General features: G+C 49.2%; 1 protein-coding gene across 1 annotated transcript; it reads left to right on the top strand.

Moving 5' to 3' along the window:
• Positions 1–9,930: 9,930 nt before the first annotated feature.
• On the top strand, positions 9,931–12,335 carry RHOB (ras homolog family member B). Its single transcript, XM_023922662.2, has one exon. The coding sequence runs from the start codon at positions 10,259–10,261 to the stop codon at positions 10,847–10,849; it is 591 nt and encodes a 196-aa protein (XP_023778430.1). The 5' UTR covers positions 9,931–10,258; the 3' UTR covers positions 10,850–12,335.
• The last annotated feature ends 1,123 nt before the right edge of the window (positions 12,336–13,458 follow it).

Genomic DNA, 13,458 nt, shown 5'->3' with positions numbered 1-13,458 from the left:
CACTAGCCATGCCAGCAGGCCTGCTGCTAGGAGTCCAGTATCACCTGGCACTGGAGGCTGCAGAGGATCCTGGGGACACATTGTTAAGTGAGAAAAGTGAACCAGCACCCCTCGAGCTCTCTGCTGACATGGGGTATTGCTTCTTTACAGGTACTTGGCAGTGCACAGTCTCTTCTGTACAGACACACACATGGAGCCTTGGTGGAATAGAAAAGCAACCCCAGCTACAGATGCCTTAGGATAATAAACTGACTGCTGGGATATATATATATGCCCTTCTTTCTGGATCACAGAACAATGCCTAATACTGAACAGGAAACTATCTTTTTCTATCTGTTTCTCTTGGGAGACAGATGCCCTAAAATACAGACTCTGGCCAAATAAATTTATTAGCCACATAGTAAACATCTTTTGAACAAGTGCTCTGAGACATAGAGGGATATCATTGTTTTTTTGATAGAAGTGGCAAAAAAAGTGGATTTATACAGGTTAAGCAAAGATGATTAAAAACCTCCCCTGAGTTTATCTTTTCCAGTTGCAGAGGAGTAGACAGTGGAAACGGATTGCCAACTTTCTATTTCCCATAAAAAGCCAATAAAAAGGTTAATGTTAAGAAACAGAAACTAAGGCCAGTGTAACAACAGTTTAATTCAGAGATATGACAGTGAATATATTACAGACAGATATTACAGTGAATACTGGGAGTGAAACCAGTTACCCTTATTTTGAACAAAACACCCTTCTGAGGAAAGCACTTGTTTATTTAGACTGAAAACAGACACCAGCCAATTTGCTGTCCAGTGTCCTACTAAGCATCGGGTAGTGTGGGCCCTGATTCACCCAAGTGGTCTGAACTTTCCAGGTAAGGGGAGCAGTAAGTGCTTAGAATCTTCGAAAAACTGCCACTCTCCAGTTCAGTGCTCCTCACCAGAGGCACCTGAGACACCTGTGCTCTTTAACTTATCTGCAGACTAATCCTCCCCACCCACACATGCACACACAGGATGGGAATAACAATTTAAACCTATCTACATAAACACAGCTCTTTGAAAGGCTCTATTGATGCTACTACCTGAATCAGGAGAGCACTTATGCACAGAGCACAGGCACACCCAAGTTGCATGAGAGGAAGAGTTTTAAAGTTTGGGTACAATATCAGGTTGCATCCAGGGGATTATTACAGACAGAGGGGAAAGGAAATTGAGATTAAGAATGGCTCATGAGACAAAAGGGAAAGAGCATGGAAAACAAGAAAAAGAAAGCTCCAAGAAGTAGATGATTCACAGTTACTTTAGGCAGCAGTTTAAGTTTCTTAGTTTGAAGATGGAAATAACACCTACTTATCACCAAGACATGGGCTGGTAATTCTTGTTGAAAAGCACTGAGAGATTCTTGGAAGAAAGGTACTTTTGGAAATGTCATCCTTGAAGCATTTGTTGTTATAGCACAGTGTGATTGTGGACTTCAAAGTGCTACCAAAAAGTGATGTAAAAGGAAAGCAGCAATCCATCCAATAGTGAATACTTGGCCAGCCCCAACATTTCTACCCATGATATCATCAATAAATAAATAATGGTGGGAAGAGTGGGTAAGTAAAAATTTGAAGTGTCTATTTTGCTAGGTCTCTCACCTGGAAAAGCTCATTTGTGAAGTGTACAGCTCCAGGTACACAATCAGTTTAAAAATTTGTTTCCTCCTTGGAAACTTTAATCAGACTGCCAGAGTGATGACACCAGCATCGATGAAGTCAGCAAAACAAAGTGACAGATTTCCATGTTCTCCTAGTTTACAACAATTACACTCAATTAGCACTGTACCTTTACTTCGGGATCAGAAGGGGTTTACCTTATAATATTTCTCTGTGCATTTCTGCGTTTCAGCACATGCCTTCAAACCTTGCAGTCACATTACTTGCCTGCTTCCAGCCTTGTGCCTTTAATCTCACTTCACAATTCAGCTCTTTGGGCTGCCAGGACTCAGTGCTTCTCAGAAGGGAGGAATGGGGAGTTCCACCCAAAATCTTTCCATTTTGGTCCATCTCTGTGCCTCTCTGAGATGTTGTGCTTTGATTGATAGTGTGTCTCAGTCTCTTTCCAGATTGGTAATGACTTGCAAAGTTGACAGCATGGTTGTTGGCATTTCCTCTTCTTTATATACTCCGCCTGCAAGTGATAGGGAAAGACAGAAAAATTTAGCATACATTCAGATTATAAGAACAAAAAGACACAGAAATTGAAGTCTAGTCTTTTTTCTGCTTTTAAGGTAGGAATTCAATCATGAACTGGACTATCCTGCTCCAGATCCAGGCTGGTTTACCCCAGTTTATTCACTTGTGCTGAAGAAATGTGCTTAGAAATGGAGATAGCACTGCCTCCATTGTACTCTGTGCTATATATTGCATTCCTGATGCATATGTGCGACCAACCATTGGCCAGCTCTACAAATCAATCCTAGACAAAGTCAGACCTGCTCTGCCAGTCAGAAACCTGCTGCTATTAGCACAGCAGACTATTGGATACTTGTGTAGTGACACCCTTCCCTAAGGACATCCTTCAAGGAAGTGTAGGAAGGAAACTTTGTCAGCACAGCTGTTTGCCACTGAGTCTTACTACCAGAAACCTGGGATTAGATTCACTAAAAACAAGTGTTCTTGTGCTCATCCCAGTGGTGCTGGTTTATGTTTCTGTCCTGGTCTCTGTGTAACTCCCTTGACTAAAAAACGTCCATAGAGAACGGTAGCTTGGTCATTTCCATTTCTCAAGACTGGTTCCACATCCCAAACATAGAATTGTTCTCTTCAGCCTGTATTGAAGGTGGAGAAAGAAAGAAATCCAGCTTTCAAGTGTGATGCTTTGCAGATAAGGGATGTTTTCCTCCTGTAACATATAAGCAGGCTTTATAGCACAAACACTGCAGCAACAAAGATATCTGCTTACCTTTCCACATGATGAAATCCAACCACAAAATAATGTTCACTTCTCACAAAATTTGGCAGTGCCTGTATTGCTTTTTCTCCTCCCTTCATCATGTAATGCACTTGGTTAATGATCTCCAGGCTTCTATCATCACCTTCTTTTGTCTTGGCAGAACAGCCCAGGTAAGCATGTGCCCCAATGCTGGCAGCCTAAGCTTTTCCTTCTCTAGTGTTAATTGTCTCCTTGCCTGGAGTAGTTTCTTCTTAATACCTTAATTCTATCTTGGCAGCCACTGGAATAATAGGTACTTAAAAAATGTGAGGCAGAGCACTTAGATTTCTGGAACTCAGAAACCAAGGATGTTTTGCTGTAAGCCAGTCCTGTCCATGAAGAAACACATTAAAATAACAACCATAGCTGTCCACATCCTTGTGGAACACTGAGCAGAGATCTCAGTAACCAACTTTGTCCTTCCCTGACACACCCAAGAGAACAAGTTTCATCTCTTCCCCATCTACCTCTGTGTCAGTAGTGTCAGCATTGGCTCATTGGGAAGGTGTTCATGGCACAGAGCAAAGATGAAGCATATTTTACCACGGAGGTGATCTGCAGCTGTCTCCTAAAAGCAGCCATTCCTTGAAAATAAAGATGAAGTATGAAATGACATATTCCCAGGGTATGGAGGATTTTTTTTTTAAGCTTTTGTGAAGGGTAGAATGAGAGGAGAGAAATTAGTTTGGAATTTCCCTTGTCTCCTTTTTTCTCTCCATACTCCTGTCTTACCTTTCTTCCTTATTTTTTCCCTCTTTTAATTTCTCTGATATATAGATATATAGATTTTCTCTGATATATAGAATCTTCTGAAATTGTGACTACCTTGTTGTTACCTAATATTATAAATAAAAAAATTAAGGTATAAGCCAAATCTGGATGTAACCAAGAGTCCTGCAGTACCCTATATTTCTGTTTTATCATCTCAGATATTGTTTATAGCCAGTGTTCAGTCCATAACAGATTGAATTATTTTAGATTGAATGACTTAATTTTGGGAGTGAGGTGGAATGTAAAACAACTGTGATCTGGAAATTGAACAACTTTCCAAATTGCTTTATTGACATTTTTCCTGCCATGATCTGTTAGTGGAATTCTACAGTGGCAATAGGTCTCCTATGTGCACCCATGCTGCTTTTGCTCATAGAACAGTTATCATGTGGGAATTAAGAAAGTGTTCTCAGTCTTCATAGAGTCATGGTTAATTTATATGAAATAGAAGTTTGGTAGACTTACAGGATAGTAATTTCCACCATTTCTACCACCTTCTCTTAGATCAGTTTCTTCTAATATTGTTGCTGCCTCAGTTTCCTCTGGTCACAGTTCCCCTGCAGAGAGAACTGACCACCACACTTCAAAGACCACCATGAAGAACACAGTAATTAAAGGAATAGGTTAATATACCTTAAAATAGCAAATCAATCTACATGGAGAGCCATAAGACATCATTGTTTTTTGAAGAAATCTACTGTACTTCTGTCAATAAAGTGGAAATAACACAAATCATTAACAAATCACATGCTTACTTCAGAAGTTTCCTTGTTCCTATTGCGAAAGACTCATCCTGTGTGAGCACTTCAGAACTGAGCATGCCAAACTGCCTGGAATGTGGGCTGACAGTGCTGGAGTCTGAAACAGGAGCAGACCTGCCAGAGAGACCCTCCAAACATCACCTTTCAGATCTGCTGAGCCATCACAAATAAATTAATTGCAGAATCAAAGAACGGATTAGGTGAGGAGGGGTTATTTACTCCACCCTGCCCTGCTCACAGCAGGATCAACTACAGCAGGTTGCTCAGGACTGTGTCTAGTTGGGTTTTGAATATGCCCAAGGATGGAGACTCCACAGCCTCTGTGGGCAGCCTTTTCCAGTGTCTGACCATCCTCAAAGTAGTGAAATGAAGTACATCCACTGGAGAGATGAAAGATAAAGAACTTCCCACTGTTAAGGATATAATCTTTAACTCCAGATAGAGAGACTGAATTCCCTGATATCGTGTTGGCATTGGACTAGCAATTTTTACTGTCTGTTTTCCTGACAATGACTGCAAGGTGTCTGCAGTCAGTAAAAACTGAGAACAAAGGGAACCAGGGGATGATAAGTTTGGTCTCTCTACAGAGAGAACTGTTTCCAAAGGCATTATTGGTGATGTAGATATGCAACATGATTCATACAGCTACAGAAGGGTCCTTCGACTGAGGTGAGGGCTTGCAGGTCTAAAAATTCTAGCTCGAGGATGAGGAACTTGTTTTATTTAATTTGAACTCAACTGGAGACAAAAAGCCACTTCAATTTACTGTAGTGGTAAACTACAGTACTACTACTGCCAAACCATATTTCCTGAGTCCTGTTAAAGTACGAATTTTATAGTCTTGCTATAAGAACTAGAAAAAATTAAAACCAACACCTTCTGACTGACCTCTCTTATTCCCTGGAAGAGCAATGCCAGTGGATCCCATACAGCTGTTTAGTCATGAAAGCGTTTCTTTTTTGGGATTATGTGCTTTCATGTGCACTGTACTTAGCATAAACCTCTGTATGAAAATGTGCAGGTCATTTCAGCTTCTGCTGTGCCTGAGCATTCCAGTTTCTAGATAGATCAGTCTGGCTTGTCTGCTGAGGGCACTGATCCCAAGGGGCTCTGAGACTTAAACTCTGCTTTTCTCCAGGTATGCTGGAAAGCAATGGGCCTATGGTGACACACAGCAAGTGGTCTGGTTCCTAAATGTGCCAGAAATTGTTACCTTAGAGAGACACCAGTTCTGCCTGTTCTCTCTCATCTCCTCAGCGCATTTCCACACTAGCCTGTGAACTGCTCAGATTTCACTGCCTCTTGCCTTCCTCACTCTGCCGAGAAGCTTTGCCTGCATGGGGGAGCAGGATGCCTGGTGCTGGCATTACAAGCCAGCATGCAGGACTCTGTGTGCCATTACAGCACACATGGCTCCCTCAGCATGTTATGCCACAGCAGGCAATGTACTTATTTGCCTGCTTATTGACAAAAAGGAGAAAGATTGCCTTCCCCGCTGAGCTTTCATGCTTTTGGTACAGATCTACGCTTGAACACAAATTATCTGAGTTACAGACATGCCCTTTAGAAAAATCTGTTTATCAAGAAGAGCAGGGGGAGAATATAATCTGGAAACAATCTCCAGTAATTGACAGGAATTGTCTTCTCAACAAAAAAATGCCTCTTGGATTAAATAAAAAAAAAACAAAACCAAACCTGAGTTTTAATCTCAAAACCATCAGCACAAGCAATAAAAGCAAACAAGTGGTGTCTTCTTTCTCCTACTTCATGCTTGCTTCATCAATCATACAGACATATGTGGTGCAGCAGAACTAATGCTGTGCTTAGAGAGTGCACATTTTGGGATAACTAGAAGGGAATATTCAGCTTTCCTAAAGAACTATAGTTCAGCATATCATGCAGAAAATATAAAAGCTACAACGTAAGTTAAAATTCAGCCCTCAAATACATTTGTTAAGTACAGATGTATAATAACCACAGTGACTTAGATGTTCCCCATAGAGGCTGTTGCTGGAGTGTACCCCAGAACAAATGAGTGTGATCTCAGCCTGAGTTGGTGACAGGGCTGAGGCTCATGATATAAAGCTGCTGGAAAAAGACTTATAAAGCATTTGAAACCCTTGGTCAAGGAGTTACATAGCTTCTGCTGAAGTCTGTCTTGCAAGGTGAGTGATGAAACATCAGGTGCTTTGCCTTCAGTGCAACTGTGTGGAAGACTAGAGATGTGACACTTCACTTGAAAATGAAGCAGTTATGGTTCAGACCACAACTGGGTGCTGCAAATACATGTGCTCGGTTACAAGAAAAAATCAAGCTCTGGATTTAACTTGGATTTAGCTCGACATTTGTGGAGTAATTCCTTTGCACTATTTGGAAACTGGAACCAGCAGGCAGTTTGGATGATGCCACCCTGCTTTGAAGCCTTTAAGGAGTTCAGCAGTATGGATGTGGGACACTATAAGCACACAGGTAATTGCCAGCAGCGCTCTGGGCAACAACAGAGCCGCGTGCTTTGAAGTGAATAAGCCTCTTTTATTTACCTGCCTTCGTGTGGTACAGCACAGGTAAGTCGATCAAGATAATGCAAATTCTCATTTGCATTATTCCTTTTGCTATTTAAGGAAACGTTTTGCTTCTGAAAAGACAAAACCGATCACCCTGGCATGATTCAGGAATCAGAAGTATATTTAAGCAGCACCTCTCACGCCGGATGAAGCACTCGCAGCCTGTCCTGCTGCCGCCGCAGAGGTGGATTTTTCCAGCTGTGGATTTTTCCAGCTGTGGATTTTTCCAGCTGTGGATTTTTCCAGCTGTGGATTTTTCCAGCTGCGGGGCCGCAAGGAGCAGGTGCAGGGCGGTGCAGGGCGCGGAGCGGCCGCGAGAGGGCGCTGGGGCCCCGCCGTCAGCGCAGCGCGGCCGGGGAGCGGCGGGGAGCGGCCGGGGAGCGGCCGGGGAACGGCGGGGAACGGCGGGGAACGGCGGGGAACGGCCGGGGAACGGCGGGGAACGGCGGGGAACGGCCGGGGAACGGCCGGGGAGCGGCGGGGAGCGGCGGGGGAGCGGCGGGGGAGCGGCCGGGGAGCGGCGGGGAGCGGCCGGGGAGCGGCGGGGAGCGGCCGGGGAGCGGCGGGGAGCGGCCGGGGAGCGGCGGGGGAGCGGCCGGGGAGCGGCGGGGAGCGGCGGGGGAGCGGCCGGGGAGCGGCCGGGGAGCGGCGGGGAGCGGCCGGGGAGCGGCCGGGGAGCGGCGGGGGAGCGGCCGGGGAGCGGCGGGGAGCGGCCGGGGAGCGGCGGGGAGCGGCCGGGGAGCGGCCGGGGAGCGGCGGGGAGCGGCCGGGGAGCGGCCGGGGAGCGGCGGGGAGCGGCCGGGGAGCGGCGGGGAGCGGCGGGGGAGCGGCGGCTCCGGGCGGATTTACATCGTCCAGGGAAAATACACAGCAAATTCACTCCGGCTGCCGCTCCGAATGGCCTAAACGTGCTTGGTACCGCGGGGAAAACAGCTACAGGCTGCCAGTGCACCATCGCCAGGAGGACATGGCAGCATGGACATGATTTCCACACAGTTTTGTGAAGAATTTAAGCCCGTGAGCAGTGACAACAAATTTAAAGGGACGATGCTAGCCAGAAATGTGGCTCGAAGGCCACAGGTACTGAAGATAATCCATGTTATTGCTGGATATCAGTTTGAATTTATTATGTTTATATAAAATATGCTGTACAAACCCCTGAAAGATCAAGGTACAAATTCGTCTGTCAGCATCCGGGGACATGCTCTTTTGACTGAGAAAAACAGATATTACAAAAATCTTGCAGAAAATTAATTTTATTTCAATGTCTAGGATTAAGCGAACCTTTTGCCCTATTAATGCACACTCCTCTGTAACAGTCTGCCGCAAGTAACTTGTCAGTTTGATGTACTCCGCGATGCATTCGCTCTCCAAGCGTGTATTTTAAAATACAATTTTTAATAACAACGGTGTTGTACAAACCACTTATTTTTGTTCTATTCACTAATGTCAGTGCTGGCCAGGAAAAAGGGACACTTCGGATCCAACCCCGAGAGGCAGCAGCCACAGGACATCGTCTGAGTGGGGAAGCTCTCAGGGAAGAAGCTCGGGACATCACCCGGTTGAGCAGCGGCAGCTGCAACAGGGACCGAGCGCATCGCTGCCGCCGGTGTCCGTGTGCCCCGGGCCCAGCCCAGCCCAGCCCAGCCCAGCCTAGCCCTGTCCAACCCCGTCCAGCCCTGTCCAGCCCAGCCTAACCCAGCCCCGTCCAGCCCCGTCCAGCGAGCCCAGCCCAGCCTAGCCCTGTCCAGCCCAGCCCAGCCCTGTCCAGCCCAGCCTAACCCAGCCCCGTCCAGCCCCGTCCAGCGAGCCCAGCCCAGCCTAGCCCTGTCCAGCCCCGTCCAGCCCAACCCAGCCCAGCCCCGTCCAGCCCTGTCCAGCCCCGTCCAGCCCAGGCCAGCCCAACCCAGCCCTGTCCAACCCTGTCCAGCCCCGTCCAGCCCAGCCCTGTCCAGCCCAGCCCAACCCAGCCCAGCCCAGTCCAGCCCTGTCCAGCCCAACCCAGCCCTGTCCAGCCCAGCCCAGCTCAACCCAGCCCTGTCCAGCCAAACCCAGCCCTGTCCAGCCCAACCCAGCCCTGTCCAGCCAAACCCAGCCCTGTCCAGCCCAGCCCAGCCCAGCCCAACCCAGCACAGCCCAGCCCAGCCCAGCCCTGCCCGCTGCTCCTGTGTTCGGACTCGTGCCCTGCCCTCCCTGCAGCCCCACACTGCAGCGCTTTGCGCCCCTTTACTTTCCACGTTCATTTTTTCATTGCTGTGACTTCCGATCTCCCTGTAAACTGAGACCCAAAGACCGGCTCAGTTCAAGCCCGCTGCTTCTCCCGGTTTACAATTCCCCCGCTCCCTTTCGGCTGAGAGCTGGCGACAGCCGAACATGATGAATTTTTTAAGGAAGGGAGTCGAGCGCTTTTCCAGTAGCACCCAGCAGACGCTTTTATTTTATTCAACCGCCCGCAATACTCTGTGTTCACTTTGCCCGGCCTTTAAAGCACCACCTGGGACGCAGCGGCGCTCCCCGTTCCTCTCGGTCGGCCGCCCAGACTCTTCACACCGGCCATCCCGAGCGGCAAGACTGCGGCGGGGACCGGCCCTGCCCTGCCCTGGCGCCAAGCCGGCATCCCCCGCGGCCGGGAGGGCTCAGACCGGGCACGGGAGCTCCCCGGCCGCCCCCAGCGCGGCTCCGCCCGCCGCGACCCCGGGCCCGCTGCCCCGGCCCAGCCCGGCCCGGCCCGGCCGCCCCCCGCCCGCCTCGGCCCCGCCTCCCGCCCGCGGCCGCCCGCCAATCGCAGCGCTCTCCGACGGGGATGACCTCACTCCTTGCCTTCCCATTGGCCAGCTATATTAAGAAAGTCGCGAGCGCCTTTAAATAGCGGCGTCGGGCCGCAGCTTGCGGCAGTGGCTGCGCGGAGCCGGTGCTGGGCGGGTTTCTGCAGTGAGGGTGAGAACCGGCGGCACCGCTTCCACCGCAGGGTTCCGGGACCGGCGGCGCTGTCCTGCGGCCGTAGCGCTCCCCCGAGACAGGGTACGGAGGCGCGGTGCCGGTGCGCAAGGAGAGCAAGGCGCGCCCGCCTGCCTGCGCGGGCCGGCTCGCCACGGTGCCCTGTGAGAAGCGAGAGGGAGGGGGAGGCGGCAGCCGCGGGGAGGAAGGCGCTGCCATCGTCCTGCTGCACGGCAAGGCCAGCTTGGCGAGCCTGGCCATGGCCGCCATCCGCAAGAAGCTGGTGGTGGTGGGGGACGGTGCCTGTGGCAAGACCTGCCTCCTCATCGTCTTCAGCAAGGACGAGTTCCCCGAGGTCTACGTGCCCACCGTCTTCGAGAACTACGTGGCGGACATCGAGGTGGATGGCAAGCAGGTGGAGCTGGCCCTGTGGGACACGGCTGGCCAGGAGGACTATGACCGCCTGCGTCCCCTTTCCTACCCGGACACCGATGTCATCCTCATGTGCTTCTCTGTGGACAGCCCGGACTCTCTGGAGAACATCCCGGAGAAGTGGGTCCCCGAAGTCAAGCACTTCTGCCCCAACGTCCCCATCATCCTGGTGGCCAACAAGAAGGACCTGCGGAACGACGAGCACGTGCGGAACGAGCTGGCCCGCATGAAGCAGGAGCCGGTGCGCACCGAGGACGGCCGGGCCATGGCCATTCGCATCCAGGCCTACGACTACCTGGAGTGCTCGGCCAAGACCAAGGAGGGAGTCCGGGAGGTCTTCGAGACTGCCACCCGGGCAGCCCTGCAGAAGCGCTACGGCACCCAGAACGGCTGCATCAACTGCTGCAAAGTGCTATAGGGCGTGTCTGGAGCGCGGCGCTGGGCACAGCGCCTGGGTCACCTGTTGGCAGGTGGAGAGGAGCTGGGTTACACACGCACACGGCATCTGCCTGTCCCCTCCGCTAGGGACTGGCCGTGGATGGGGTGGGGGCTAAGGGCGAGGGAGCACGCTCCTTGAGCCTTGGCCGAAAAGGGTTGTGCTTGCTCAGCCGTGGGGACAGAGGGAGGGGGGGGATTGCATGCCCTGAATCTTGGGAAGAAAGTGGGGAGAAGCCTTCTCCTACCACTGGCCCCTGCGAGTTGGTCGCGGACTGAACAACAAAAAGCTGCTGAGACTGGACTGAGTAAACGCTGCACCCGGTTCTGCCCCTCTGCCAACACCTGCTGCTCCCTGCTCCCAGGCAGCCTCCTCTCTTTTGCAAGAGGAGGGCGGTGGAGCTGAGATGCTCAAAGGGACTTCTGCCTCCTGCCTGCATGTGCCTCCACCCAGGCGAGCTGGGGAAAGGGGCTGCCCCTCCCAGGCTGCCTGCAGCATCCTTGCTTCTCCCTCACGTGTTTCAGCCTGAGCCTGACCTGCTGTGGAAATTAGTGCCCTGAAGACGGAGACTGGGAGGGGAGGGTCATCCCAAGCGAAGCCTGTATATATGTTACCTTTTCTGTCTTGTGCAAACTGGGGTAGTGCAGGGGGTGCTTATTTAAAGTGAGGTGGGGAGGGGGTGCCCAGGTGGGACTTGTGTTGTGCAAAGGAATTTGCCCTGAGTGACTGATGCCTGCTGATAACAGGAGCCTTGAACTGACTCCAGCTGCAGAAAGCCACCAGGCCAGAAAGTAAAGCTGAACTGCCCTACTTGCTGGATATCTGCCTTCAGACAGATGAGGCAGGATGAGCAAGGGGATGGTATTGCCATACTATGATCTTGGTGCCTGCTCCTTACTTTTAATGTTGTCTCCTGCAAATGTGTTGATTTGGGTTTATTTAAAAGTTTATTTTCAAAATAAGTTACTTTGCACAACTTGGTGGATTCTCTTTTTATGTTTAAATTAAACACTCAATGCACTCATCATCTGCATACAACACTGTAGCATTGGAAACATTTTTACTCAGTAACCTCATCTGGGTCTTGTTTAAAACGGATTTCAACACAAGACAATAAAACCACTGTATATTTTTGCCTTGGAAAAAAATAATGGGTGAAGGCACTGTTACTTATGCAGTGAGTACATCAGACTTTAGTATTAAAGGGCAGTTTAAAGAATCAAGGTTTATTTAAAACTTATTTTCACAAGGTGGTCAACCTCTGTGAAAATAATTTTCTGTTTCTCTGGTTCAGAGAACAAATGTATCCATTTTTGTTTGTTTACTTTCTTCCCTCTTCCCTCAACAGTGGTACTGAGACTGTTTTTAATAAACTGACATGGCAAAAACTGAGATGTATATGATGTTTACATAAAACTATAGTGTATGCAGTTTTTTATGTAAAGTATTAAAAGATTCTATGCTGACACTTGTGAGAGCAGTGTTGTGATTCATGGAGACTGTCCTGGGGTTGCAGCAGTACACCTGGATGGTGAACTAGACCAGAGTTTGCCCCTTGCCAGCACATGCTTTTATTTGGCTTTTTTCCACAGGGTGAAATACCTGTCTGGCAGCTTTTAGAGGATGGTGGTTTTATTTCCCTTTGGGGGAGCTGCTTCCTTAGTTTTTCTGTGTGTGGCATGTGGAAGCGTTCTCAAAAGTCAAGGTGGTGACTAATCCGTCCTTGTTGCTGTTGAGCAGGGTAAGCCTCTGGCCTGTTCTTGGGCTCCTAGGGAGCTGGTGTAGCAGCAAAACGGGCACAAAACCGAAAAGCAGCATAGCGGTAAGGGTTATTTTTCAATGCAGTATTTACATAAAAGCAGTTTTTATTAGGTCTCCCCTTTGCTTGAAGTGCATGGCTTGCTGCAGCAGGGCATGGGGGCAAACACTGCTCCGTGTTGAGGCTCTCCGAAGCTGCCTGGATGCATTTCCCAATTGCTGGCCTCATTAATTCCCATGGCAACATAAGCAGTCTGAGCCTCTCGGTGTGAGGATCCCCAGCAGGGCATTGTGCCTGTCCCTTCCCTCCTAATGCCTGGGCAGGTGCACAGGGCCCTGTGCTGCTGCTTGTGGCTGTAGCTCCTGGCAGGCAGAGGTGGCCTTGTGCAAAATGTGATTGTTGCTAAACATTAAGGCCAAGGCCCAAAGTCCTGATGTCCCCTATTTTTTTTTATTTTTTATTTTTTTTCTCTAGAAAAACTTCCTCAGATACCTTCAAGGGAAATCTCAGGACAGGTTTCTATTTTCATAGATCTTCACCACTCCTTTTGTAGAAATACGAGTCAGTTTCTGGTTTTGACCTATGAATATCTTCTAGGGTACACATCAAAAATGCTAACAAATGTTAGCAAATACCAAGGCAAGCAAAACATAGTGGCTTTTGCTCCTTTGCTTCAGAGGGCTGAAGGGTTTTTCAGGCAGACTGACATAGAAATAACAGGTTCCTTGTTCAACATCTGGAAAGTCAGTCAGCCATAATGTGAAAATACTAGAGTACATGCTCAGTCCATGCTGTGAGTTTATTACACTGTTTCCTATGATCCTTAACAAAA

The sequence above is a fragment of the Cyanistes caeruleus genome, chromosome 2, assembly GCF_971803275.1.
Source record: "Cyanistes caeruleus chromosome 2, bCyaCae1.hap1.1, whole genome shotgun sequence".
NCBI classification, from domain to species: domain Eukaryota; kingdom Metazoa; phylum Chordata; class Aves; order Passeriformes; family Paridae; genus Cyanistes; species Cyanistes caeruleus.
The sequence above is the reverse complement of the archived record's forward strand: the minus strand, read 5'-3'. Positions and strand labels throughout refer to the sequence as shown.

Bases quoted from the DNA above. Each gene is read 5' to 3' on its own strand.
- RHOB (XM_023922662.2), top strand. From the start codon at position 10,259: ATGGCCGCCATCCGCAAGAAGCTGGTGGTGGTGGGGGACGGTGCCTGT.